Source organism: Rosa chinensis, chromosome 1 (genome assembly GCF_002994745.2).
Source record: "Rosa chinensis cultivar Old Blush chromosome 1, RchiOBHm-V2, whole genome shotgun sequence".
Taxonomy (NCBI): domain Eukaryota; kingdom Viridiplantae; phylum Streptophyta; class Magnoliopsida; order Rosales; family Rosaceae; genus Rosa; species Rosa chinensis.
The window spans coordinates 52,035,595-52,063,219 of NC_037088.1; the positions used below are offsets into that span (position 1 = coordinate 52,035,595).

At 48.8% G+C, this 27,625-nt stretch overlaps 1 protein-coding gene and 1 long non-coding RNA gene across 2 annotated transcripts; one reads left to right on the forward strand and one right to left on the reverse strand.

Moving 5' to 3' along the window:
• Window positions 1-3,642: 3,642 nt before the first annotated feature.
• On the reverse strand, window positions 3,643-3,982 carry LOC112189233. The gene is made up of 3 exons (XR_002931792.2): window positions 3,941-3,982; window positions 3,744-3,860; window positions 3,643-3,666 (listed from the first exon to the last, which is right to left on the reverse strand). It is a non-coding gene; the product is annotated as an uncharacterized LOC112189233 (long non-coding RNA).
• Window positions 3,983-23,315: 19,333 nt separating this feature from the next.
• On the forward strand, window positions 23,316-26,105 carry LOC112169436. The gene is made up of 3 exons (XM_024306461.1): window positions 23,316-23,849; window positions 24,093-24,431; window positions 24,516-26,105. The coding sequence occupies exons 1-3, from the start codon at window positions 23,316-23,318 to the stop codon at window positions 26,103-26,105; spliced, it is 2,463 nt and encodes an 820-aa protein (XP_024162229.1).
• The last annotated feature ends 1,520 nt before the right edge of the window (window positions 26,106-27,625 follow it).

The following is a 27,625-nucleotide window of genomic DNA, read 5'->3' on the forward strand; positions in this document are numbered from 1 at the left end:
CTCGTACAAATTCAATACAAACATCATTATGTAAATCACTGCCAACCCCAAAACCTTCAGGTGCTTCAACTCCTTTTGCAACAAAATTCAACGAAAGGAAGAGAATCAAAACAATCCATTTGGGATATAGAACAATAAAACTATCAATTTCTGGCTGCACAGTTTTTCAAAGACAATAAATCAAACGGTTTATCATCAATTTTGGAAAAGGCTCCATTACTAGACTCACCTTAGCTCTGCTTGTCCTAGCATTCATAGGCTTCATTCCCCCAGCGATCTCGTGCAAAATAAATTCAGAAAAAGACCAAATTTGACACAACTTAAAGTGTAACATTTAGGCAGGAACAGTTTGGCTTTTTGGATTTAGGAAAAATTCATTTGTGCAATAATGAAGTTGAAATTTTCCAGAACGAAAGCTAACATATTTAGGTACGACATACTTAAATTTCAAACTAATCAGAGTTCGAGAAGTAAGAGAAATGATGGATAAAAATAGACTGAACTGTCAAGTTTCAGAAAAATATAGCAGTAGCCAAATCAAAATAGAAAATCCACCAAAAGTACATTTTACAACCAATTGACAAGAAATCAATTTTGAAACAACTATTGGAATGTCTAATTCAATATATACAAAGACCATAGATTAAATGATTCAAATAGAAGTTCAAATCTCAGCAGAATTTAGAGGATACACTAAAAATTCTGGAACTTTGCCAAAGCAGACCAGACTCAAAAGAAAAAACACTGAAGATTCATTATACATCGAAATAAGGTGAAACTTTCCAGATCATTTTTTAACTAGTAGAACAGAAATATATCAAAATTTCACGACATTTGGAGATCAGTAAGTAGGGCAACACAAAGCTCAAAGTTTACAGATCAGCAGCTTTCTCAGAAAATTCAACAAAACTGTTTTTACCACAATATGAAGTTTTGATTTTAAAGTTGGTTTGTTTTGAGAGTAAACAAGAGAGACACAACAAAAAGAACTAGCTTACAAGCCAAAAGAATAGCTACTACATTGGAGAGTAAACAAGGGAATACAAAGAGGATGCATGAAGCATTAATACCCCATTTGGCTTTTCATATCCCAGGTAGTACTAACTAAACTAAACCATCTGCAATCTGGTTAGATGTTTGGGGTGTGACTCTCTACTTGTCGAATTGCACTTAAAAATCGCAGAGGAAAATGTTCCAACACAATCACACCAATTACATACCAAATCATAATCAAAGCTGCTATAGAGAAAAGTTTGCTTTCCCTACCTCAAGCCTTAGCTTTCAGCAGCTAATACAGACAATCAATTGCTACAACAAATAAAATACCAATTGCTAACACCCACATTGTATTTTACAAATCCAGCCACCTATACCACATTTACAACAAATCACACCCAAACTCTTGGAAAGACTGAAACAGAACAAACTTACTTGAAAAGATAGGAAATTTGAACTTACTTGAGATAGCTGCATACAAAGAAGGATTTCAGTGTTCTTCACCAACCACTTGGCTCCATCCTTCATAAATCCCACATAGCTGCTGTCAAACTCCTTTTTGAACATAAGCCATCTAAAATTGTAATAAGCTTGTTAATATAATTCTAACAAGTATAATGTCACGCCCCTGATTTTACACATATGAAAATCTATATATAATCCCATAATTATACATGCACTGTGGCGACCCGAGAGAGGGGTCCCACAGCGCCGCGACTCCGAGCCAATGAGGAACCGACATGTCACGAATGACATCCCGATAACTCATCAACCCGAAATCGCAAGGCCTTTTAGGTTCAGTCTGTTGGTTTACAAAACACTTTCTTGGACAAGTAGTTCTAGCAACCGAACAACACATTTTCAAAGGCGGAATTTGAAATGGGCTAAGTGTTGTGGGCTTGCAATCGGAGCCCAATTTGAAAAATAAAACAAATCACTAAATAACTACAAACATGGGAGACGCGCCCCAGGGTTACGGGTCTCCCGAAATTTTTGGTAAGCGAGTAGGAAATAAATAAATAAATAAATTAGTAAGGAAGTAAATAAGCAAGTTACTTCGAGATCCCATAAAGGACCAAAACCATTTCTTGATAAAGTCAATGAAGAATACGCCAAGCCAGGCATGTGCCTCCTCTATAGGCTCCCCGACCACATCCTCGAAACCTGCACACTGTTGTAGGGGTGAGCTTTCGTCCTCGCATGCCCAGTAAGGGCCGACCCAACCATGCTAGGTTTGAAAATAATAATATACTTGAAAATATTTACTACATAATATTGTGCACGTTTAACGAAAATACTTTAAAAATAGGCAACCACAAACATTTATTTCTTTTATAAAGCATATGCAGTATGCTTCACACAATTTGGAGCTCCGAGATACTTACCTTCCGGCTAATATAAAACAAATCGGTGACCGACCTGGTTCGTCCTGAATTCGAGAACCGGCCAACTACTCTGTAGTACTTCTGACTACAAGTAGCGAAAGTGTCCATTTCCTGGCCCTGAGTCTCCCATGACTGGTTCACTGTCTATACTTATCTTTCCTCGACAAACATAGGAGCACGGCCCCCTCCGGAGGTTCACGGTTATCAACACCGTGGGATCCCTAGGAATCTACGCGTCTAGGTCCCATTCACTTTCAGGTCACAAGTATAAACATACAAGGGTACAGTATCTCAACATGCAAGTCTAGCCTCGGTTTTCGTAATTAGCAATTATCAGTTCTGAAAACACATGTATCACGAGGCATCGACTAATGAACAACCAAAAACGTTCTTGCAGGCAACATACTATCATAGTATAGCATTCTACATATACTGAAAAGCCTCTAACAAGGAAGGGACAGCTCACCCTACCTGGAATTGGAGTGCTCGTCCACAATGAGGTTCGTTCTCGAATTTCAATAGTTCATCCAGTTCCAAAGGCACACGCACAAGCCCTTTATAATAAAATTAAACCAATAAGTAACCAATTCATAACTCATTTGCTCAATTTCTTTATGAGTCACCAATTTATTTTGAATCGATATTTAATGGTAACCATTCCCGAACAATTCACTTAACGTAGTGAGCTCATTCGGGATATGGTGATCATACTTGTTTCCATGTTAAAATTTCGGTCAACCGGTATGACTTCATTTTATTTAGCCTTTAAACCGTAAGCAATTAAATAATAATTTCCATTCCCGAATGATTTCGCCTTTCAAACTCCTTTCGGGATATGGTGATTATACTTAATTTCTTAATGTATTCCAAGTCAACCGGTTTGACCCTTTTTTACTTAATCATTAAATTCTAGCAAATAAATAGTAATTACTAATTTAGCTCAATCAAATAAAATCCCCCATTTTCATAATCAATTTCTCAAACAATTGTGGTTACTTAATCCCTTTGACCTCATTCAACACATCGAGTTTTAATTCTCAATTACCACCAAATTAAGCCCATCAGCAAAAGGACATTTCCAAAACCAAATACATCATCTTAATTGAGAAAATAACTCTGTCCATACATTCAATCAATTTCATCTCAAGTAATCCACAAGGCCACAACCTCACCATGTACCAATAATTCACAGTAGAAGTACCAAGACCGTTACCCTTGTTCTTTTCCAATTTAGATAGCCAAATCGTGGAAGCTGCATTTCACCACCATTAATCCTTCAGATTCCCTAGTACGCAAAAATAGGATCAAAATCAACCTTCAATCAATTTCATATTTCACAGAGAATCTGCACATAATCCTTACCTTATCCGATTCAAATCGAAACTGACCCAGCAACTTCTTCTTCTCCAAAAGCTTACTATTTTGCAGACCTCATTTCCTCCAAAATCTCCAGAACACATATTCCATAATCCTCACAGACTTCAAATTAAGCAATCGGGTTAGGGTTTTCAATCTAGACCAAACCAGTAGCTGCAGCTAAAGAGAAAGCACAAAATTACCTAATCAAGAAGTCCTGACGATTCTGGCAACCGTGAGCGACAGAGTTACGGTGGTCCACATGCCTGTGGTGGCGCGTGAGGTGGCTCTAGTCGGAGCTGGAGGTCGGGGGTCTAGGGCTTTGGTAGATCGTGAAGCCCTGATTCCATCCTTGGAGGCGTTGTAGCTCAATTTTGATCGGAGGAGACAAATCGATCTTAGCAGAAGCTAAGACTCCGGCATGACTCCGGCATAAGACGTGTACGGCGCTTTCCGGCATCGGCAGTCAACAGGGGTTCAAGGTTTAGACGTCCGGCTAGTTCTGAGTAGAGAAGTGATGGCGGTGTGGCGAGCTGATGGCCGGAAATCAAGGAAAGCCAACGAGCAGTGGCGTCGCTGCTTTGAGGAACCTACGCGGAGGCTGGAGGCGATGCATGTCGACGGTGAGGCTCCAGTTTTGGTGCGGCGTCGACTGGTGGAGGCGATGTGGTGAGGTGGTGGCCGGAGCTGGGGTCTCCGGTGATGGCAGAGAGAGAAGATGAGAAAGAGAGGTCGGGCTTGGGTCTAATTTGGGTGCTGGATCGATTGGTGGTGGTGGTTTTGTGAGATGGACGCCGGAAACTGTGTTTTCTGCAATGGCAGAGAGGGAGGACGAGAGAGTGAGAGGTCGGGGAGAGGGTGGACGTGGCTGCAAGGGAGAGAGGAAGAGAAAAATGAAACTAGGGTTTCCAATTTTTCTATTTATACCCATGTTCGTGAAACGCCCATTTCGCCCTTGCGACGAATTTTCAAACTCTTCTAGCCAATTGTTTTCGGTTTTGGGCTCATAGCTTTTCTTTTACTCGTTTTTAGTCGGAAACTTCCCAAGTTAATCCTCAACTTCATCCTAGGCCCAAAACTCGATTTCGTAAAAATTAAAAATCTAAAACTTTATTACGACTCAAGTTGTTGTCTTTGAAACTCCAATAAACAATCCTTCACTAAACTTCCGTAACCTTCGAGGCCCAAAACAAAGGACTCTGGCCCAAACTTAAATTATAAGGCCCAATAGGTGGTCTCGACACCAAAACAATTTTCGAAAGTCCATTCCTTCACTTGTATCACCTTACGAAAATCTGATTGCCGAAAAATTAGCTTTTAAAATTAAACAAAATTTTTGGGGGCTCACATTCACGATCATTCAGCCATCAATACAAGGTACATGGAGACGTCTTCCTTTTACAGCAAATACATATTGATGCCCCGAACCCACAATTTCAAATAATGACCCTCTCCACAGAGTCATATATTACAAAACTTACGAATTAAATTGTCATCACAAAATAAAACGTAAATGCTCCTCAGAGCTTACTACATAGCGGAAGTCATAACAATGGCAAAGCCAACAAAATTTGCTCCATACCCATTCAGCTGCCAACAAGCTACCTCAGCTTCAGCCACGATTACCCTGACCTGCAGGATTAACCCCTACACCAAAAGAATGGTGCACCGGGTTTCCACACAACAAAACCCGGTAAGCTTATGAAAGCTCGTATGAGTAACTCATGAACATCAATCAACAACTCACACACATCAGCTAAAGGAAACCATGCAACCATGATTCCTTCTAACACTCCATAACCTTTCCATTTAAAGGACAACATAAATCACCGCTATGACAATGTTCTATTTGCTAACTTAACCATCAAGAAGTAATTCAAGTCTCATCTAGACAATAAAAGAAGAATACTCAAGGAATTCTCCTTTAACTACATACTTAAGAGTCTCCAGCAACCTCGACCATTACCCCCATAATCTATAATGACAGACAGACTATAGCTCTATTGAAATCGTAACCACTCGTCCGGCTACGGACGTGATTACCTATTTCCTACCTTGGTCACCATCTGCGACCTGTCACCATCTGTGACATGTGGTTTTCAGACCTCGTCTGGTCTCATAATCAACATTAAGGTCACCATCTGCAACCTGTCACCATCTGTGCCTTGTCACCATCTGTGCCTTGTCACCATCTGTGACACGTGATCTTCAGACCCCATTTGGTCATGAAATCAGACATCAAGGTCACCGTCTGCAACCTGTCACCATCTGTGACATGTAATCTTCTTAGACCCTATCTGGTCTTAAAGTCAAACGTTAAGTAAGTCGCACCCGACCTAAAAACGTTACAACCATCTAGCTTCGGCTTTCCTAATCCCTGCTCACCATCTGTGACTCTTGATACAAAGACTAATACATCTAAAATGAGTCACGCTTGACTCAAAAATGTAACATCAAGCTCACTACTTTTCAAGCAATAGAAAACATGTTTTTCCACAATATTGTTTCCTGAAAAGTCACATTCAACAATAATAATATGAACACCATCATACATATTATTATTCATCACAATCATCCACAAGGATATATATATATATATATCTCACGTAAATATATATATACGTAGTCATTCGCTAAGGAATGCCTACTAATACCAACTATAGTTTGCAGTTAAATGAGTAACGCCTAAACAATAATGGTAATTTTGTTCATAAAGAACCTTGTGAGTACTCACCTTGAACTCTTGTTGCGTCTTCAATAAAGCACAAAGCCGCCAATCCACAAAATAACCATCCAGAATACTTCGTCAAGTACTTAATCACATACGGTTCCAACTTAGTGACGATTCACATTTGATTTAAGTTCGAAACCCCTGTTTTGAACTAAAATCCCCAAAGTGGCGCCAATCGAGGCAAAACCACATCCGAGACCTCCCAAAGTCTCCGGAATACGTCCACGAACGATGTGACCAAGCCACAAGTCGATCGGACGCTCGAATCCTCACGGATCGAATAAATCGATTGGTACGAAACTGTAAAAATCATAACAATTTCATACGAACTCCAAAATTTGCATATTATATATCGAAACGCTCGTATCAACGACTAGAACATATATAATACCAAAAACAGTTCTCCACATGGCCAGAAAGCCACCAGAAAGCCGCCACATACGGTGGTACACCGCCGCCGGCCAAAACTCAATATTTCACAAAACTCCCAACATCAAAAAGCTTCATCTAAGCATGCTTGTGAATTCTCATAACTAGCTCGAAGTCAGAAAACAAGCATAAAGGGTCGAAAACTACCTCACAAGCTTTGGATTTTTGCTCAATCCGAGTTGAACCGATTTACACGTAAATCGATCCAAACAAACACCATAGATCGACTCAGACAACCCCCACGAAGCCAAGGAAGGAAACTTGAAGCTATACCGTCACCGGAGCTGCGTTTTCCTGTCGGGTCGAAAAACCTCAATCTGCACCGCCTTACTGCGCCGCACACGGTGGATATCGCCACTAGAGGACACCACAGGGACGACCAAACGGAGGAGGCGAACCAGCTGTCCAAATTTCACGGCCAGAGGTCGCCGCAGTTGCGAGTTCAGGCCGGGTCGGATCGTCGGGTTCGGGTCGGGTCAGCTAGATATTTTCGATTCTGAAGGTGCAGCCGAGAGAGAAGAGAGAGAAAAGAGATATTTCCGGAAATGGAAATATGGAATTATGAAAGAATTTCTGATTTTTCTCTATTTATACTAAAACGGAAACTTCTTCCGCTAGCCATAACTTTCTCATACGAACACCGATTGATGCATTCCATATGTCCACGAACTCGTATCGACGCGCTCTACAACTTTCGTGAAGGAAGTTTTCTGAGAATCCCAACGTATGAAAAGTCAAACTTCACACGACCCCCTAAACTGTGAAATTCGAATAATTTTACGTATGAAAATCATTCCATCTCACATACAACTTAAAAATAAAGCACAATACCAAATATCCGTACAACTGGTCCATTATTTATTACCAAAATTACATAACGAAAATCCAGGTCATCACAGTCTACCCTCCTTAAAGGAATTTCGTCCCAAAATTCACGCTTGCTCATCAACAAACAACTGTGGGTACTTCACTCTCATATCCGACTCCAACTCCCAAGAGGCATCACCCTCGTCATGGTGACTCCACAATACCTTGACCAAGTCAACTTCCTTTCTTCGAAGTTGCTTTGTTGACCTATCCAAAATACGAACAGGTTCAACAACAAAGGTCGTATCTGCATACACCTTAATCGTGCCATAATCGATCACATGTAACTCATCCAGGACATACTTCCTCAACATAGACACATGGAATACATTATGCACACCAGACATACTAGGAGGTAAGGCAAGCCTATAAGCCAAATCTCCTACCCTTTCCAGAATTTCAAAAGGTCCGACAAACCTTGGTGATAACTTTCCTTTCTTGCCAAATCTCACCATACCCTTCATGGGCGAGACTTTCAAGAACACATGATCACCCTCTTTAAACTCAACCTGCCTCATTTTCAAATATGCATAACTCTTCTGTCTACTCTTTGCTGTTCGAATCCTGTCCCTAATAATTGAAATTTTGTCAGTGGTCTCCTGCACAATCTCAGGACCCAATAACACCTTATCTCTCGCCTCTGCCCAGCAGATCGGAGATCTACATGGCCTACCATACAGGGCCTTATATGGTGCCATGCCAATACTGGAGTGATAACTATTGTTATAGGAGAATTCAATCAACGGCAGATGATCCTCCCAACTTCCCTTGAAGTCCAACACACAGGCTCTCAACATATCCTCCTGTTAATGTCTAAAAGTCCAGCGGTAGCTGGATCTTAGCTAACGCTAATCCGGTGGGCGGATCGGTACTTGTGTTGTTCTCGAGGTTCCCGCTACCTGTCAAGTGAAATACAATGGGCGTTAGAGGGAGACCGCGCCGGGCGGTCTTCAACTCTCCGATGCCTAAGTTAGTCAATGTATTTGTGTTGACATAGTAACAGTAGCTTTAGTATTGAATGCGTAATTAATGTGGAGAGAGGAGAGAACCTTTTATAGGTGAGGAAGAGGTTGATTTTCTCTTTGTTTTCGATGTGGGACTGACATGCTTCAGTTCCCAGTTTCAGAAGCTTCTGATGCCATCTTGGCGTGGCGCGTGGCGGCGCGTCGACGGTGATCTGGAGATGTTCCGACGCTGAGGCTGTAGCCTGCCTGGCGGTGTGTCTGCGTGTCGTTCCTTTAGTTGGAATTAGTACCTTTGGCGGTACAATGAGCGTGGCCCATTTAGCTAATTATGTTTGCAAATGTACATGTATGTACAAGTCCCCCAAGTCCCCAGTCAAGGAGGGCAATCTTGGTTGGGGAGTTGTTCGGCGGTTTGAAGCGTTTTCTTCCGCTAGACTTGCAAGAGCATAATTAGCGTCAGTGCGTCGTCAACCGTTGGTTTTACTGAGCAAACGCTTTATACCCTTTCAGGTGGGCCCCCCAGGGAGTCCCCCACTCCCCGGCGAAGATAGACCTCCGGATGGTCGGCAAATTGTTTGGTGAAGGGGAGCTGCACGGAGCAGAGGGTGTTGGGTAGCGAGCCCAATGTGGCACCCAAATGACGGGGGTCAACGTACCTGATCAGGGCCGTCGTAGACTGTTGACAAGTCCCCGTGTCCCGTAGGGACGTTCTGACGGAAACGCCGCGTGGCGGTCGTTGTCAGAGTGAGGCGTGGCCTCGGGATTCGCAGCTTGGCGGATATCCCCCCGCTAAATGTAGCGGGAAGCCGCGTCCGGTAGACGTGGCTGGCGGTATTTTGTTGAACGATTTGGCGTTGAACAAAGCACTCGGTTTGCAAGATGACAGAGGGTTCCGCCAGATGTGTATAGCAGAAGACACCCTGCTTGCAAGACGTGGAGAAGTCCCGCTGTCGGGGTTCCGCTCAGCGGGGACTTCCTCACCTGGAAGACGACAAGGGAGAAGTTCCGCTGGTGATATTTCGCTCAGCGGAGACTTCGTCACTTGGACGATGACAAGGGAGAAGTTCCGCTGGCGGTGTTTCGCTCAGCGGAGACTTCGTCACTTGGAAGATGACAAGGGAGAAGTTCCGCTGGCGGTGTTTCGCTCAGCGGAGACTTCGTCACTTGGAAGATGACAAGGGAGAAGTTCCGCTGGCGGTGTTTCGCTCAGCGGAGACTTCGTCACTTGGAAGATGACAAGGGAGAAGTTCCGCTGGCGGTGTTTCGCTCAGCGGAGACTTCGTCACTTGGGACGATGACAAGGGAGAAGTTCCGCTGGCGGTGTTTTGCTCAGCGGAGACTTCGTCACTTGGAAGATGACAAGGGAGAAGTTATCCTAGTGGTGGTTAACACGTGTCGAACCCATAGAGGGTTAGCGTGCGTAGGCTTGTCTCCTAAGCCTGCTCGTCTTCTTGCATTTAATGATAGTAGATGTGGGTTTCGTAACCGAGGTGACGCCTCGGGTACTCCGGAGAGTGAGTAGAGGGTTACGACACGTGTACGGCTGGTATGTGATGTCGTTATGGAGCGGACGGCTTACGACGCGATGATGTTGACATAAAAAGGGGGGAACCTTTTGAGACCTTATCACCCTGAAAATTTGAAAACCTAGTCATCATCTTCAAGCTCCGTTTGTCCGAGACCGAAGAAAGAGTTTGCCGAAGCTTGGGGATACCGTTCCCGGAGAGACGACAATCGCAGCCCCCTAAGATTACCGTGAACCACCGTGTCGTAGACTTCATCATCGAGGTTGGTATCTGGATTTTCTTTTATTTTCCTGTTTCATTGGATCTGCTATTTTCTGGGTTTTGTTGTTTGTCTTTCTGGGATGACTGCTGGTTTTGTTGGGTGTGTTCTGAGGCAAATTTGGTTTAGGTTGAATTATGGTTGGCAAAGCGTTAGTGCTTGGAGATTTAGATGGCCAAATCTGGGTTGGGTGCGTCTGTTCGTATTTTGGCATTTTCTGGGTTTTGTTCTTGATGCTCTTGGCTATAACTGATGTGAGAATAGGCTAGATCTGTGCTTGTGCTAACTGATGTGGGTTTTAGGGTTTGGGATGGCTAATGTCATAGAGATTTCGAGCAGTGAGGAATCCGGGTCTGACGTGTCGTTCAGCGCGGCGGATAGGATTTTTATTGATTCGTTGCGTCCGTCTGCCCATGCAGGAACCTCACTGCCAGAACCGCTAGAAGTTGAGCCACTCCAGACCATCCCCTGGGAAGTAGCTATGGGTGGTGGTTCGCGTCCAGAAAGTTCAATGGGGGGTGAGGCCGCTGCTGCCAAAGCTAGGCGCGAAGAGCGTTTGGCGAGCAACAGTGCTGCTAGCGGCTCCGTTGGAGAAGGAGAAATAGCGGGGCAAAACGCTGAGTCGGCGTGGTTCCTCTCGGATGGCACCGCTGTCGACGAGGCAGGTGGGCGGATGGACGCCGCCGGGGTAAACCGACTGAAGCAGACGTTTCGGTTGCCGGGCTCCGTGAAGCTGCGGCCGCCGACAGTGGATGAGAAGGCTTCGATTCTTCCAGCGGGATTTGCTGCAGTTCACGAGGCGATATTCCGCCAAGGAGTGACACTCCCGCTGGTGCCAAATCTCCAAATCCTGGTGTGTGAATTTGGCCTTGCCTTTGGTCAGATTTGCCCCAACATGTGGCGGTTGATGTTGGCCATGAACTCACTCTGGCGGAAGTGCTTCACTTCTACGAGCTGGTGTACGTGAAGCGCCGGGGTTACAAAGGGCAAGTGAACTTGAGCCGCCGGCAGGGAGCCCCCAAGCTGATCGAAAATCTAAGGGACTCAATGTCCTACTGGCGGGGGACCTTCTGCGTCGCCACAGAGGGTTGGGAGTATCACGCCAGGTCGAACGAGGAAGGGCCGACATTTAGGATTAAGTCGGAGTTCCAACCCATTCGAGGTTGGTAACCGGTTTCCGCTGCACGTAGTTGGCGGGTTTATGTATTTGCATTTGTAGTCACTAACGATTACAGTTTTTGTGCAGCGGGATTGCGGTACACGCTAACGCGGGAAGAAGAGTGCCGCGTAGCGAGGATCAGAGGTTGCTGGCGGAACCGCAACTTGCTAGATTTCCGACTTTTGACCGGTTGGGAGTTGCTGGTCGACCAGCGGCTAACGCGTTCCATTGGTGAGAAATCTCCGCCAGACCGTTATCTCCCCTTTAGTGCGATCTGGACTGACTAATTTTTTTTTTTTTTTTTTGTTTAGAGACTCCGCCGGGCAATAAATCAAGTCGCGACGCTTTCGAAAAGGCCATGGACCGCGCTGAGATAGACAACTTTCTGGAGGCCATGTACGCCGAGGGGCTGGCGGCTCAGCAGACGCTGGTGAACCCCGAGACACTGGCACTGAGCCAGTCTGAGGTTCCCGTGGTGCTGCCAATGCCGCACCACTCCCATCTTGGTGAGGATGGTCTGCCGGCAGTGCAGACGGGGACCCAAGCTGCTGGCGGGGAGAGGGGAAGCGTTGCGGCGGGGCAACAGAAGGAGCGGATGCCTGCTCAGAGGCGTGGCCCTCAAAAGGGGAAAGTGGTGCAACCGGCGGAGCCGCCACGAGGGTGACGAGGACCGCCGCCGGGAACCAAAGGGCGCTGGAGAGAAAACGCCGGCAGGTTGATTCTCCTGACGAGGAAGAGGAAGAGGAGGTTGAGGTAATCGGGGCCCGCCGGCAGAAGAAGGCTCGCCAAGCTCCCCCGAAAACTGTTGCGGTGGAGGGAGAGGCGCCCGCCCCTAGTGATCTGGACTCGTTCGCCGAGTACGCCGCGTTCATGACAGATGGTGAGCGGGAGTTCCTCTTCCATCTATGCGAACGGTTAGGGTTCGGTGGCCTAGCGGGTATCTCGCGCCCCACGGCAATTGACCAATCGCCCTTCAGCTCGGCGTTTGGTCAAATATCGGCGGGACTGCACAACATGTTCGTGGCGGCATCGAAGCAGCCCCAGGTAGAGGGAGAGCTGAGGGAGGAAATCCAAGGTCTCCAGAGGCAGTTGGCGGAGGCGAAGGAGAAACTGGCGGAGGTAGAGCGGGATTTGACCAAGGCGGAATGTGACCATGCTGACGTCCGTGGTAAGCTCAACGTGGCGATTGAGCTGGACTTGGAGAGGAATGAACACGTCTCCAAGTTGGAGCAAGAGATAGCCCTGCTGCAGGAGCGGATAGCCGCCAAGGACAAAAAGCTCATCATCGTGCAGCGGGAGTCCGCCGCCAGAATGACTGAGGTGAAGCGGCTGGAGGGTGAGGTTAACCAGCTGAGGGCTGAAGGGGGTACCGCTGCGGCCGCCGCCGTTGAGGCGTTCAAGCAGTCGGCGGAGTTTAAGAAGGCAATGACCGAGTCGGCGAAGGCTGGGGCCCGAGCAAATATAGACATGCTAAAGCGGAAGGGCGCCATTGACTTTGCCAAAGCGTCACAGCCTGACGCGCCGGTGGTTGAGAACATCCAGCTGGAGACAGACGTGTCTGCCCCAGCCGGAGGTGCCTGCTCGGGCAGCGGGGAAAGTGGCGCTCATCAGGCGGAAGGGTCCCAGCAGACTCCCCATCCTACCCCGTCTGAGGTGTCACGTGCTGGATTCCTGGAGGCACACACCCGGGCGGATGGTACCATGGAGACCCCCAGTCCGACAGCGCGAGGGTCCGATCAAGCGAGTCGATCGATCGTACCGCCGCCCGCTGAAGCAGAAAATGTGGAAGGCAACCCCTGAAGCCGGCCGAGGCCGCTGGAGACTTTGCCACTTGTTTTTTTTTTTTTTTTTTGTGGCCGCTGAGTCACGACAGCCTGTAAAGAATATTGAAAGTGAAATAAATTTCTGCCTTGGTTTGCCATTATGTGTTTGCCGGTGCTAGTGTTTTGAGTTATATATTTCTTCTGTCAATCAATGAAACATTAAAGGAATTAAGATTGGTCCAAGTGCACCACGTAGCGGACGAAGTCCGCCGACGATTGCTGGCGTTGCCAGTTGCCCTCGGTGCTAGACTTGGTAACAATGGTTTGAATAATTCCTCGTTTCATTGATAGCTGACGGATCAGTGTACAAAAGTGGAGTAGTACCCGTTGGGTAGCTTCCCTTAGCTAAATATTGAACAAAAATTTAGCTAAGTCAAGATGCTCCTGGGTAGTGATCTGACTATTTGTAGTAATACCGAAGGTGTTCGGTATTCCAAGGGTGGGTCGACGTGACGCCGTCCCTGTCCATTAAGTAGAAGGTGCCTGAGCTAACGACTTCCACAATTTTGTATGGGCCTTCCCAAGTTGGGCGGAGTTTTGTTGGTGGCGGGATGACTTCCTTCATTACCCAGTCCCCCAATTGGAGGTTCTGGGCCTTGACTCTGGCGTTGTAGAAACGCGATACCCGTTGCTTGTTTTGCAAGTTGTGCAGATGGGCCTTGTATCTTTTTTCTTCTAGGAGGTCCCTGTCCAAGTTGACGCCGTCGCTGTTGGTATCTGGGTCATAGTTTTCGACCCTAGCGGTAGGCTGAGTTACCTCAATAGGCAGGACAGCCTCTGTGCCAAACATCATACAAAAAGGAGTTTCGCCGGTGGCGGTAGTTGGAGTTGTCTGGATGGCCCATAGGACCTCTGGAAGCTTTTCCGCCCACAAACCCTTGGCGTCGTCGAGCTTCTTTTGTAGCAGCTTCTTGATTATTTTGTTTGCTGCTTCGACTTGGCCGTTGGTTTGGGGATGGGCGACAGATGCAAAACTCAACTTAGTGCCCAAGTTGGCGGTAAAGGAGATGAGTTCCTTATTGTTGAACTGTGTGCCGTTGTCTGTAATGATTACATGTGGGACACCATAGCGGCAGTAGACATTCTTCCAAAGGAAGCGAATTACCTTTGCGGTAGTTATTGCCGTCAGTGGCTCCGCCTCTATCCACTTGCTGTTGTAATCGATGGCAACAATGATGTATTTGAACTGGCCCTTGGCGGTTTGGAACTTTCCCATCAAATCAAGGCCCCACGTGGAATGAATCCATGGGCCGATGATGACCGACAGTGGTTCCGCTGGCGCGTGTGGGAGATCTGCAAACTGTTGGCATTTGTGGCAAGACCTCGAAATCCGCCGGGCGTCATCACCAAGCGTGGGCCAGAAGTAACCTTGTCGCATTGTGCGGTTAGCCAAGGATCTGGCGCCGGAGTGGTTTCCGCATTCCCCGCCATGGATTTCTGCTAGGACTACCTTTCCCTCTTCTGGGGTTAGACAGCGGAGGTTGGGATGGGTGAATCCCTGGCGGTAAAGCTTGCCGTCCTGGATGTTGTAGCGGGTTGCCCTGCGCTTGAGCTGTCTTGCGTGGACTTTATCTTCTGGCAATGTGCCGCTGCGCTTGTATGTAATGATTTCGTCCATCCAGCTGGGATTGACCTGAATGTTGAAAATCTCCGCCAGGGTCTTTGTGATACTGGGCTTGTCAAGGTATTCCACCCTTGTGTCCCCTGGACTCTGATGTGGTTGAGCAGTTGCCAGTCTCGCTAGTGAATCAGCCTTAGCGTTCCTTTCCCTGGGGATCTGTGTGATGGTGTGAAATTTGAACTTTTTTAGCAGCGTTTTGACGTACCCCAAATTTGCCGCTAACTGATGGTCCTTGGCTTGGAAGCTGTCGTTGACCTGGTTAACGACTAGTTGCGAGTCGCTGAATATGTTGACGCTGTCAGCTCCTGAGTCAATGGCGAGGAGTAGACCGGCGATAAGTGCCTCGTACTCCGCCATATTGTTTGAAGCTTTGAAGTTGAATTTCAACGCGTACTCTGCTTTTAGTCCCCCGGGTCCTGTTAAGATGACTCCGGCGCCGCTGGACTTGGCGGAAGCGGAGCCGTCCACATGCAGGTTCCAATCTGACTGTAGGGGAGTTGCCTCCTCACCGTTTACTATTTCTGTTCCGGGCTCTGTTTGGGTACCGGGTTCCGGAAGACGCTCAGTAAGTTCAGCGATGAAGTCCGCCACTGCCTGGCCCTTCACGGCGGTTCTTGGCTTGTACTCTATGTCGAATTCGCTGAGCTCAATGGCCCACTTACTGAGGCGCCCTGAGTGTTCAGGGTTCTGCATCACTTGCCTCAGCGGCTGATTGGTTAACACATGGATCGTGTGAGCTTGGAAGTATTGCCGGAGGCGTCTGGCAGCAACGATAAGTGCGAGGGCCAGTTGTTCCAACGGTGAATATCTTGTTTCTGCTCCGTTCATGCCCCTGCCGGCGTAGAATACTGGGAGTTCGTCCTGGCCCTCCCGCCGGACAATGGCGCAACTTATCGCCGTTGGCGAGACCGCTAGATATATGAATAGTATTTCTCCTTGCACAGGGACAGAAAGGAGAGGGACTGCCGCCAGGTACTCCTTTAGGCCCTGGAATGCCGCCTGACACTCTGGGTTCCAGTCAATGACCTTCTTGTGAGTTGTTTTGAGGAGTTTGAAGAATGGGGCACATTTATCAGTGAGCCGAGAGATGAATCGAGAAAGGGCGGTTAACTTGCCCTGGAGGCACTGGACGTCCACCTTATACTCGGGGTTCGCCAAGTCAAGGATGGCCTGTACCTTATCCGGGTTAGCCTCGATACCGCGCTCGCTGACGATGTAACCGAGAAATTTGCTAGCGGCGACTGCAAAGAAACATTTTTCTGGGTTGAGGCGCATATTATAGGCCAGGAGGATGGTTACTATGATTCTGAGGTTTTCCACGTGTCCACTGGCCTTCATGCTCTTAACTAGCATGTCGTCCACGTAGACCTCGATGATTTTTCCCAGATGCTCCGCGAACATGGCGTTCATCAACCGCTGGTAAGTTGCGCCAGCGTTCTTCAGACCGAAAGGCATGACATTGTAGCAGTAGAGGCCTTTATCGGTGGTGAAGGTAGTGCATTCCTGGTCGGTGGGGTGCATCTTGATCTGATTGTATCCGGAGAAAGCGTCCATCATGTTGAGGAGCTCGTGTCCGGCAGTTGAATCAACTAGCTGATCGATACGAGGTAGCGGGAAGCTATCCTTTGGGCATGCCTTGTTGAGGTTTTTGAAGTCGACGCACATTCGCCACTTGCCGCTGGGCTTTTTTACCATTACCAAATTTGAGATCCACTGGGGATATATGACTTGGCGGATGAACCCAATGTCCCGTAGTTTGGCGACCTCCTCTCCGATTGCCCTGTACTTTTCCTCATCAAAGGCCCTCCGCTTCTGCTTGATAGGATAAAAGGAGGGCTTGATGGTCAATTTGTGAGTGATGATTTCAGGGGAGATACCTGGCATGTCCGCGTAGGACCATGCAAAGACGGCGGCATTGTCACGCAGGAATTGAGTGAGTTCCGCCTCCACCTCCGGATCTAGTTGGGCGCCTATGCGGACTGTCCGCTCAGGGTGCTCGTCTGAGATGCGGACAATCTTCAACGACGTTTCCGGGTTGACCGGTTCCTTCTTTACATATTTCTTCTCCTCATATCTAGGATCCTCAAAGATGTTTGGTGGTGGTGCGTCATTACCCACCGTCAGAATTTCATGGCGGCGTGTTGACCGCGCTATAGTCGTTGAATAACATTCCCGTGCCAGCTGCTGGCTTCCCCTCACACAGCCCGTGCCGTTGGGCGTGGGGAACTTCATGAGAAGCATGTACCCGGCAATAATGCACTTGAGCTTGTTAAGCGCTGGTCGACCAATTATGGCGTTGTACGAACTGGAACAGTCGACAATAATGAACTCCGTATGCACCTCCGCCATGCACGGACTAGTGCCAATAACCAAGCGCATGTAATCCGACCCTAGCGGTTGTGTGACGTCACCGGAAAAGCTGAGCAGTGGCTCGTGGTCCTGGAGTAGTTTTTTGTTCCGCTTGAGGTGGTCGTAGCAGCCGCTAAAGATGACGTTGACAGCAGACCCGCTATCCACCAAGATTCTCCCCACCGAGAATTTGCCAAGAATGGCATCGACCAAGAATGGGTCGTCATGGGGTAAATGGACTCCGCGCTCCTCCTCCTCTGAGAAGGTAATAGGTTCCCAACCTGACTTTGGGAGTTTAGCGGACCTTTCGTAGCGGATGTTGCAGACTTCCTTAGGATGATTAGCGCGTGCATAGTGCTTTCTTGCCCTGTGAGACATGCTTGTGATTGGAGCACCGCCATCGATGGTGTTGATGCGGCCTAAGGTCTCGACGTTGGCAATTACTGGTGGTGGTTGGCGCACCCTGAACTGTTCCAACTTGCCGTCACGGTACAAGGTCTCAACGGCTGTTTTGAGAGCATTGCAGCTGTTGGTATTGTGGCCGCTGTCCTCGTGGTATTTGCACCATTTTCCGGTGTTCCTGGGTTTACCCGTTTTTGGGTACTTTGGAGGGGGTGGCGGTGGAATCTGATCCTTGCATTGATTGTAGATGTTTTCATACGAGGCCGTTAGGACCGTGAAAACTGCATACCGCTGCGAGGACTCTGGCGGCTTGTTGCGGTTATCCCCATTGGTTGGGCGGTTTCCCTTGTTGTAATGCTGGTCCTTCTGCCGCTTGTTCTGTTGGTGGCCCTGCTGCCACTCCCTTTTCTTGTCAGTTGGCGGTGCTGGGGGGCTCTTGTTAGCTGTTTCTTGGTGACTGGAGGATGGCTGTGTTGACTTTGTTGGCGTTGCTGGTGGTGGTGGGGTTTCTCCATATGTGATGAATTCCGCCTGAGCGTGAATGACCGCCTCACTCATGACGTGGTCATACGTCGCATTGGGATGACTGTAGTTGAGGTGATAGAGGAACGGTCCCTTGAGAAGTCCCTTCCTGAAGGCCGCCGATGCCATGGTTTTGTCTAGGTCGCGGCATTGAGACGCTGCCGCCCGCCACCTTGTGACGAAGGCCTTCAGTGATTCGTCCTCCCCCTGCTTAACGCTGAATAGCTGACTCGTGTTGTGATGTCCGGCGGACAATAAGATGAAACGGGAGAGGAAAGCGTGTGATAGTGCATGGAATGAGCTGACAGACCCCGGCGGACACTCAAAGAACCAGTTCATTGCCTCACCGTCCAACGTTTCACTGAACAAGTGGCACAAGGTGGCGTCGTCGAACCCCTTGTTGTTGGTGACTTTCTTGAAGGTGTCCATGTGGACGAAGGGATCGGACATTCCGCCGTAATGCGACATCTTTGGGGTTTTTGCATGTGCCGGTCTGACAGCCCGCAGAATTGCAGCGGAGAAGGGCCCAGGTCTGGAAGTGAAGAGCGGATTCCGAGTTGGTGCAGGGACGCCCGATTCCGCCCGGATCAACCTCTGCTCCAGTTGGTGCACCCTTTCCCATATCTGGGCGGTTGCATCGTCGGCGGAATCGACCTGAATTTCCCGCTGGGGTAGCCTATGCCTTGGCACAGGCAGACTGCCCTCAGTCCTTGCCCTCGCTCCCGAGCGGTTGGTGTGCGGGAGTGATTCCGCCACCTGCTCCAGCATTAGTTGAGGTATGGGCGGCGGTCCCATTCCCAACAACCCCGGTGGGTTCAACGGTACCTGCATCTGTATGGCCGGTTCTCGGACCAATGTACCGGTGCCGGGGCGACTATGCCTGGTGCCATGTGACTGCTCGCTTTGTGCTGGGCGGGCGGTGGCCGCCAGCGTCCTTTTTAATTCGTCAAAACGTTTCATTAGCGTAGCCACCTGCCCTTGGGCTTCGGCCTTTTCCCTGCGCTCCTCCTCACGTTCTCGGTTTGCCTTATGGAGATCCGCTAGTGCTAGCTCGTACATAGTGACGAGGTCTTGGCCCGGCGGGCGACTGCTGCCTGGATCTACCTCACCGCCGGGGTTGACCGGGTTGTGAACAGTGCGCGGTTAACGCCCACCGCTGGGTCGGAGGGTTGGGGGATGGAGGGATGGTTTGCCTGCTCTTCCGCGTTTCCCCCGCTACCGTTAGTCATGGTGAATGTGGTGGGATGGCCTTCTGTTCAAGGATTCCCACAGACGGCGCCAATGTTAATGTCTAAAAGTCCAGCGGTAGCTGGATCTTAGCTAACGCTAATCCGGTGGGCGGATCGGTACTTGTGTTGTTCTCGAGGTTCCCGCTACCTGTCAAGTGAAATACAATGGGCGTTAGAGGGAGACCGCGCCGGGCGGTCTTCAACTCTCCGATGCCTAAGTTAGTCAATGTATTTGTGTTGACATAGTAACAGTAGCTTTAGTATTGAATGCGTAATTAATGTGGAGAGAGGAGAGAACCTTTTATAGGTGAGGAAGAGGTTGATCTTCTCTTTGTTTTCGATGTGGGACTGACATGCTTCAGTTCCCAGTTTCAGAAGCTTCTGATGCCATCTTGGCGTGGCGCGTGGCGGCGCGTCGACGGTGATCTGGAGATGTTCCGACGCTGAGGCTGTAGCCTGCCTGGCGGTGTGTCTGCGTGTCGTTCCTTTAGTTGGAATTAGTACCTTTGGCGGTACAATGAGCGTGGCCCATTTAGCTAATTATGTTTGCAAATGTACATGTATGTACACCTCCAACACCTGATTCACTCGCTCGGTCTGCCCATCAGTCTGAGGGTGAAATGCCGTACTCATATCTAAATCAGTTCCCATGGCCTTTTGGAAACCGCTCCAAAATTTTGAAGTGAACCGCGCATCACGATCAAAAACAATTGACACAGGCACACCATGAAGTTTCACGATTACCTCGATGTAAAGCTCGCACAACATGTCAACCGAATACGTCATTGACACCGGAAGAAAGTGCGCGATTTCGTCAAACGATCCACGATCACCCACACCCCGTCATGACTTCTTTTGGACCTAGGCAGTCCAGTGACAAAATCCATTAAGATCTGCTCCCACTTCCATACAGGAATAGGTAACGGCTTTAACATACCTGCAGGTCTCTGATGCTCAGCCTTCACACGTTGGCAAGTAAGTGTACATACTGGGTAAGTCTCAACTAAGTTTGGCACTATCGACTGGGCCCCATCGGTACTCTCAGGTACTATGCCATGGGCCGGGTTCACGACCCACCATGGTCGGGCCCATATGGGATGCCAACCTGGGCACCCAGGGCCCGGGACAAGGCCAGCACAGCCCATCTATTTACACAACAGGAAGGCTAATATGGCATCAGAAGAACAACCTGTGTCCCACATCGAAGCTAGGGGAAACTCCTTTCCCATGCTCGGAGTATAAAGACATTAGCATAACCACCTTTTACGGGTAATAACTCCTTTGTCCACTATTTACTTGATACACATCTATTAGTTTCTCACTCAGGCATCGGAGAGGTGTAAACCGTCCGGTACGGTTTACCCCTCTAACGTTGTGTTCTTGATACAGGATTTAGGAGTTGGATCGGTACCCCAGACGGTATAGCATTCTGTGTGAGGTACCGCCAGAGAAAGCCACCAGAAACATTGGCGCGCCAGGTAGGGGCTCGTATCATGGATGAGCCAGAAGTGGCAGGAGAGGGTAGAAGTGTCGCCCGGGCACTGATATTCACTCTGAGAACTTCTTCAGCAGAAGCGCCAAGTGTTCAAGGATCAATGCATGGTCTCGGATCCTTGGACCCCATAGTCCCGGAAGAAGTGACTCCGGTATCGGAGATGGATTCTATGCGAGCTGAGATCGCAGCCTTCAGGGAACAATCCAGGATGGATCAGGAATAAAGGAGTACCGATAGGGAAATAAACCGCCTTGCACAACAGAGAATGCAGGATTTGGAAGATGAAAACACAGCGCTGGCCCGAGCACTGGATAGGAGGCACCAGCACAACGAGGCACTCACCCAGGCCCTGGCTAGAGCATCCTCGCTAGCAACAGGTGTGAACACTGCACCGACAACAGGAGGCCCTAGCACCGCCCCAGCACCTTCTGCGGAAGGCGGTCAACGGATAATCCAAATACCAGTAGACTTATTCCCGGAAAACTTGAGGCATCTGCCACCACCACTGTTACCACAGCCAGTTCACAATATCCCACACGGTAACTGATGCTAACACGGCATTACTAGTGCAAATGAGCGACTCTTTACATGCCCTGCAGGCAAGGGTACAGGCCACAGAAAATAGAGACACCTGGAGAGCTATGACGACTTACGAGGACCGCCCGGGCCCTTTCACCCAACAGGTTAGAGGAGCCATTCGAGCGAATACATCGAAACCACTGAAGATTGACTATACGGGAGTTGGAGACCCCTACCAGCATCTCCAGGCTTTCCAATCACAAACAAGCGCCAAGGGATATACGGATGAAGTGTGTTGTAATATGTTCCAGGAGACCTTGTCAGGGGAGGCTTTGAGTTGGTTCTACGAACTGCCGGTCGGTTCTGTAGGGAATTTTAAGGAGCTGGCTGATAAATTTGTCGCTCGATTCATCTTACGCACCGATGGGATACACACACCAAAGGGCCTGTTAAAAGTCCAGCAGGGAGAAGATGAAACTTTGAAGTCTTTTGTAAATCGATGGCAAGCGGCTACCGCTAAGTGCCGGGACCTTAATAAGGAACTGGCTGAGCTGGCTTTCAGGAGGGGCTTAAGGCGCGGAGAATTTCTCTATGGGATCAACCATAATCCTCCAGCTAGCTACGACTAGCTGATGGTCACTGCCATCAGACACGCTCAGGCCGAATTCGAGACTTACGGGGACAACCCCAGGCCGGAGCTAAGATTCTCCTCACCGACCTCGACTGTTAGGGATGAAACACGAAAGAGGGAGTGGGTCCATAGCCATGATAGGTCACCCCATACCTCGAACAAAAGAAGCAAAGAGTCCTCGTCCAGGTCAAACAGTTACGGGACCACCCACCCTCACCGGGAGCCGAGGGCACAGCAGGCCCCACGGACACCACCACCACCCCGGTATGAGGTGTTCACAATCCTCAACGCTTCATACGAGACTATTTGGAATGAAAACAAGGATAAGATACCGGGACCAGCCCTAAGGAAATTCCCGACGAGTAAACTTACCCAGCAGGATACCGGAAAGTTCTGCACTTATCATGAGGATGCCAGACATAATACCAATCTCTGCGTTGCTTTAAAAAATACAATCGAGTTCCTCATCCAGAGGGGCAAGCTTCAACGATACCTACCTGCTAAGGAGATAGGAGCTGTAGAAGTGTACGGCCAGATCTTCACGATCCACGGTGGGGGCCCGAAAGAGTTGCCCCCCTAGGGGAGGAAACGAAATTCTAGTTTCGGCCGTCCGGAAGTTTTCAACTTCCACAAGGCTCCGCAGCAAGACGGTGGCACCGAATGGACATCGGTGACATTCCTGCAGGAGGAGGAGGCCGACCTAAGGATGCCCAATGATGATCCCTTCCTAATCACGCTCCAAATGGACCATTATATAATGTCCCGGGTGCTCGTGGACACCAGGGCCTCAGTTAGCGTATTATTTCGCGATGCATACAAAGCTTTGAACAGAGGAAGGTCCAAGCTCTCACAGGATAATGAGCCCCTCATTAGTTTTTTAGGAGATATCGTCCAACCACTCGGATCAGATTACCTATCGATCACGATAGGCGAAAGTCCGAATAGTTCAACCATCAAAACATAGTTCATCGTAGTGGACTGCGTATCATCCTACAATGCTATCCTGGGCCGTCCGGCACTCTGGCGTCTGAAAACCTTCATAGCAGGTCACATGTTGATGATGAAAGTACCAACCCCGGCCGGCACTGCTACGATCCGGGGTGATCAGGCCGCCGCGAGGAAGTGCTATTCTCTAACTGTATCACGCGGTAAGAGAAAGTCTGAAATGTTGCACGTAGCTACTAACCCTCTGCTGGACAGGTACGAGGATCCCAGAGCCGATACCGACTCTGACGAAGAACGGCCTGGTGCCGTAGAGGACATTGAAGAGGTGGTCCTATCAAAGCAGTTCCCGGACAGGACTGTTAGGATTGGTACAAGGCTGTCTCCGGTTGTCATGGAAGGATTGATCTCGTTTCTCCGATCTAACACATCTGCATTCCCCTGGTCCTATGAGGACATGCCCGGTATACCGCCAGAGATAGCCACGCACAATCTTAGTATTGTTCCTTACTCAACACCAGTAAGACAAAAGCGAAGGGCCTTCACACACGATAAGTACCGGGCTATCCAGGTTGAGGTAAAGAAGCTGATCGCCATCAACTTTATCAGGGAAGTAACATACCCCCGGTGGTTAGCCAACGTGGTAATGGTACCAAAGAAATCCTCGGGATCATGGCGCATGTGTGTGGACTACACAAACCTCAATCGGGCATGCCCTAAGGATAGCTTCCCGCTCCCGCGAATTGATCAATTAATCGACTCCACTGCTGGGTACCGGTTACTCAGTTTCATGGATGCATTCAGTGGGTACAACCAAATTCGAATGAACCCGACAGACGAGGAGCACACTGCCTTTACCACAGACAAAGGTCTCTATTGCTACCAGGTCATGCCTTTCGGGTTAAAGAACGCAGGTGCCACTTATCAGCGACTTGTCAACGCCATGTTTGAGGAGGTTATCGGTACTATCATGGAGGTCTACGTGGACGACATGCTGGTAAAAAGTTTAACTCCGGAGGATCATGTAGCCAACTTGTCAATCGTCTTTACCATCATATTGCGCAATGGGATGCGGCTTAAACCACAGAAGTGCATCTTCGGGGTCGAGGTAGGAAAGTTTCTCGAGTACATCATTAGCCACAGGGGAATTGAGGCCAATCCAGAGAAGGTGCAGGCTATATTAGACATGGTGTCCCCAACCTACAGGAACGAGGTCCAATCTCTTGTAGGCAAAGTGGCCGCCCTGTCAAGATTCATCTCCAGGCTGACGGACAAGTGTACTCCTTTCTTCAAATTGCTAAAAACCCAGCACGTCGAGATGATAGCCTGGACAGCGGAGCACGAGGCTGCTTTCCTCGGCTTGAAGTCATACTTGTCAGAGGTACCTCTACTCTACAAACCTGTTCCCGGAGAGATGCTCTACGTATATCTGGCGGCATCGTCAACGGCTGTGAGCTCAGTCCTGATTAGGAAGGACTCCGATTGTGAGTACCCAGTGTACTACGATGGAAAACGTTACACTAGGGCAGAATCCAGGTACCCGGACATTGAAAGAGTGGCACTGGCTCTCCTGGTATCAGCCCGGAAGCTCAGACATTACTTCCAGGCACACTCGATCACCGTTTTCACTAATCACCCATTGAGGCAGGTTTTACAAAAACCAGAGGTATCGGGCAAGTTAATTAAATGGGCCATCGAGCTGGGGGAGTTCGATATCAAGTACCAGCCCCGGACAGCCATCAAAGGCCAGGCAGCGGCAGATTTTATTTCAGAATCAATCCCTTCCAATAACCCAAACCAGGAATCACCTGAACCACTAGCCGCATATCCACCTCCGCCAAGCACTTGGCGATTATACGTTGATGGAGCATCCAACAAGAAAACCAGCGGAGCCGGTATCTTGCTAATTAGCCCGGACGAGCAAGTCTACGAGTACGCCGTCAAATTTGCCTTCAAAGCATCCAACAATGCAGCAGAGTACGAGGCACTTATAGCAGGTCTGCAGATCGCCCGGGAGCTAGGGGTGCCGCACCTTAGTATCTTCAGTGATTCTCAGTTAGTCGTAAACCAGGTCAGCGGTAACTTCGAGGCAAAGGAGCCCCACATGTCCTCCTACCAGGCCTTGGCCCGGGCATTAGTTCAGAGGTTTACCTCCTACATTTTTACCCAAATACCGAGGGCAGAAAACGACAAGGCAGACGCCCTTGCAAAGCTCGCATCAACTTCTCCAAACCTTACCTATGGGGCCACCAAGGTCGAAATACTCGCTAGCCCTAGCACTTCTAAAACGGTGTCAGAAATATTTGTGGTGGATCACACAGCTTCATGGATGGACCCAATTTTGAAATACATGGTCGACGGCCTAACACCGGATGATAAGGTCGAGGCCAGAAGACTACAGCAAAGGTCAGCTCGATACACGATCATGAATGGCAAACTGTACAAAAGGGGGCATTGCTTTCCCAACCTGAAGTGTGTAACACCGGAGGAAGATCACAAAATAATGAAGGACATTCACGCTGGTGTATGTGGTAACCATGCCGGAGCCCGATCTCTTGCGCACAAGACCCTAAGGGCAGGATATTTCTGGCCAACCATGTCGGCCCTGGCCCAAACAATATCTAGTTCTTGCCACAAATGCCAAATGTATGCAAATATCCCAAGGGCACCGCCCATCACCCTTTCCATCCTCCTTGCACCATGGCCGTTCTGTCAGTGGGGTTTGGACTTGATGGTAAACTTCCCACAGCAATGGGACAGTTCAAATACGCCATTGTTGTCGTGGACTACCAAACAAAGTGGGTGGAGGCAGAACCTCTCGTCGCCATCACCACGGAAAAGGTCAAAAGCTTCCTATGGAAGAACATTTACTGCAGGTTTGGAGTCCCGGATACCATAGTCACGGACAATGGTACCCAGTTTGACAATGACGAGTTGAGGGCTTACACACAGAACCTAGGCACTAGGATCCTCTATGCTTCCGCGACTCACCCCCAGACCAACGGTCAGGTCGAAGCTGTCAACAAGATAATCAAGAAAATACTGAAAAAGAAGCTTGACGAAGCCAAGGGTCTTTGGGCTGCTAAACTCCCGGAGGTGTTGTGGGCTATCAGGACCACGGCAACGGAGGCTACCGGAGAGACCCCTTTCTGCATGGTTTTTGGATCAGAAGCAGTACTCCCTATTGAAACACAAATCCAGAGTCCCCGGATCGAATACTTCGATGCGGGTACCAACTCACAAGGCCTACACCTCAATGCTGATTTACTCGAGGAACGAAGAGATGTGGCACACATGCATAACTTGGCAAACAAGCGGAGGATAGCTCGTTACTACGATGCCAAGGTACAGTCCCGGACATTAAAATTGGGGGACTGGGTCATGAAGCAAGTCTAACCAGAGCCCCGGGGACTGGATCCATCCTGGACAGGCCCTTACGAGATCATTGAAGAGGTAGGTCCCGCAACCTTTTTCATCCGGGACATGAACGGGGTCATTTCCAGGCATCCATGGAATACCCAGCGCCTGCGGTATTACTACAAGTAGCTCCGGGAGCATCTTGTTCTAGCTTTTGCTTTTTGAACATACAGCTATGGCAAGCTACCCATCGGGCACTCATTCTGTATTTAACCACCGTGTGGTATTTGAATGGAAAAATGAATTATTCAGACCATTTCTAGCATTTTTTTACCTACCCCGGACATTCCCGGACATAGCTATTGTCAGTTACTCTATTCCGGTAATAAGTGATGCAAACAAATGCTTAAGGGTACGAAAATCCTAGAAATTTTAATTCCTTTCCAATTCCCATTCAAATTCAGGATGTTCCCATTCACAAAAAGCCTGGACTACCAGACAGAATTAGACAATTGCTCAAACGGATAATAAAAAAAAAAAGAGAATTTTATTTACAACCGCTCGCCATCGGTACTCTGGGACCCTTCGGCACCAGACTTGGCCGCCGCCTCCCGATCTTTCTTCTTTTTCTCCAGGAGACCCCGCCTGAATTTAGCTTCATCTAAATACCCGGCCGCCACCCACTCCTTGAATTTCATGATAACAGCCTTATCTTGGGCAGCAGCCAGCATAGCGATAAGCTCTTCTGAGGACTTGTACTCCTCCACGGCCTCGTGCCTCTCCACAGGAAGGCGATCCTCCAGGTGGTCTGCCTTCTCCTTCCATGACACGGCAGACTATGCAGCTCTTTTCTCAGAGTCCCGGGCGTTTTTTACCTCTTCCCGCGCCTCAGAGATTTCACTCTCAAGCTCCGCGATCCGCTGCTTAGCGGCAGCCATCTTAACCTTCAATGAGTCCCGCTGCTTCTCCAGCTTGGCCTTCTCGCCGTGAAGATACTTCACCTGCCCGGAGAGATTGCTAACCTCTTCCTTCAGATGAGTATCTTCCTCGCTGGCGTCAATG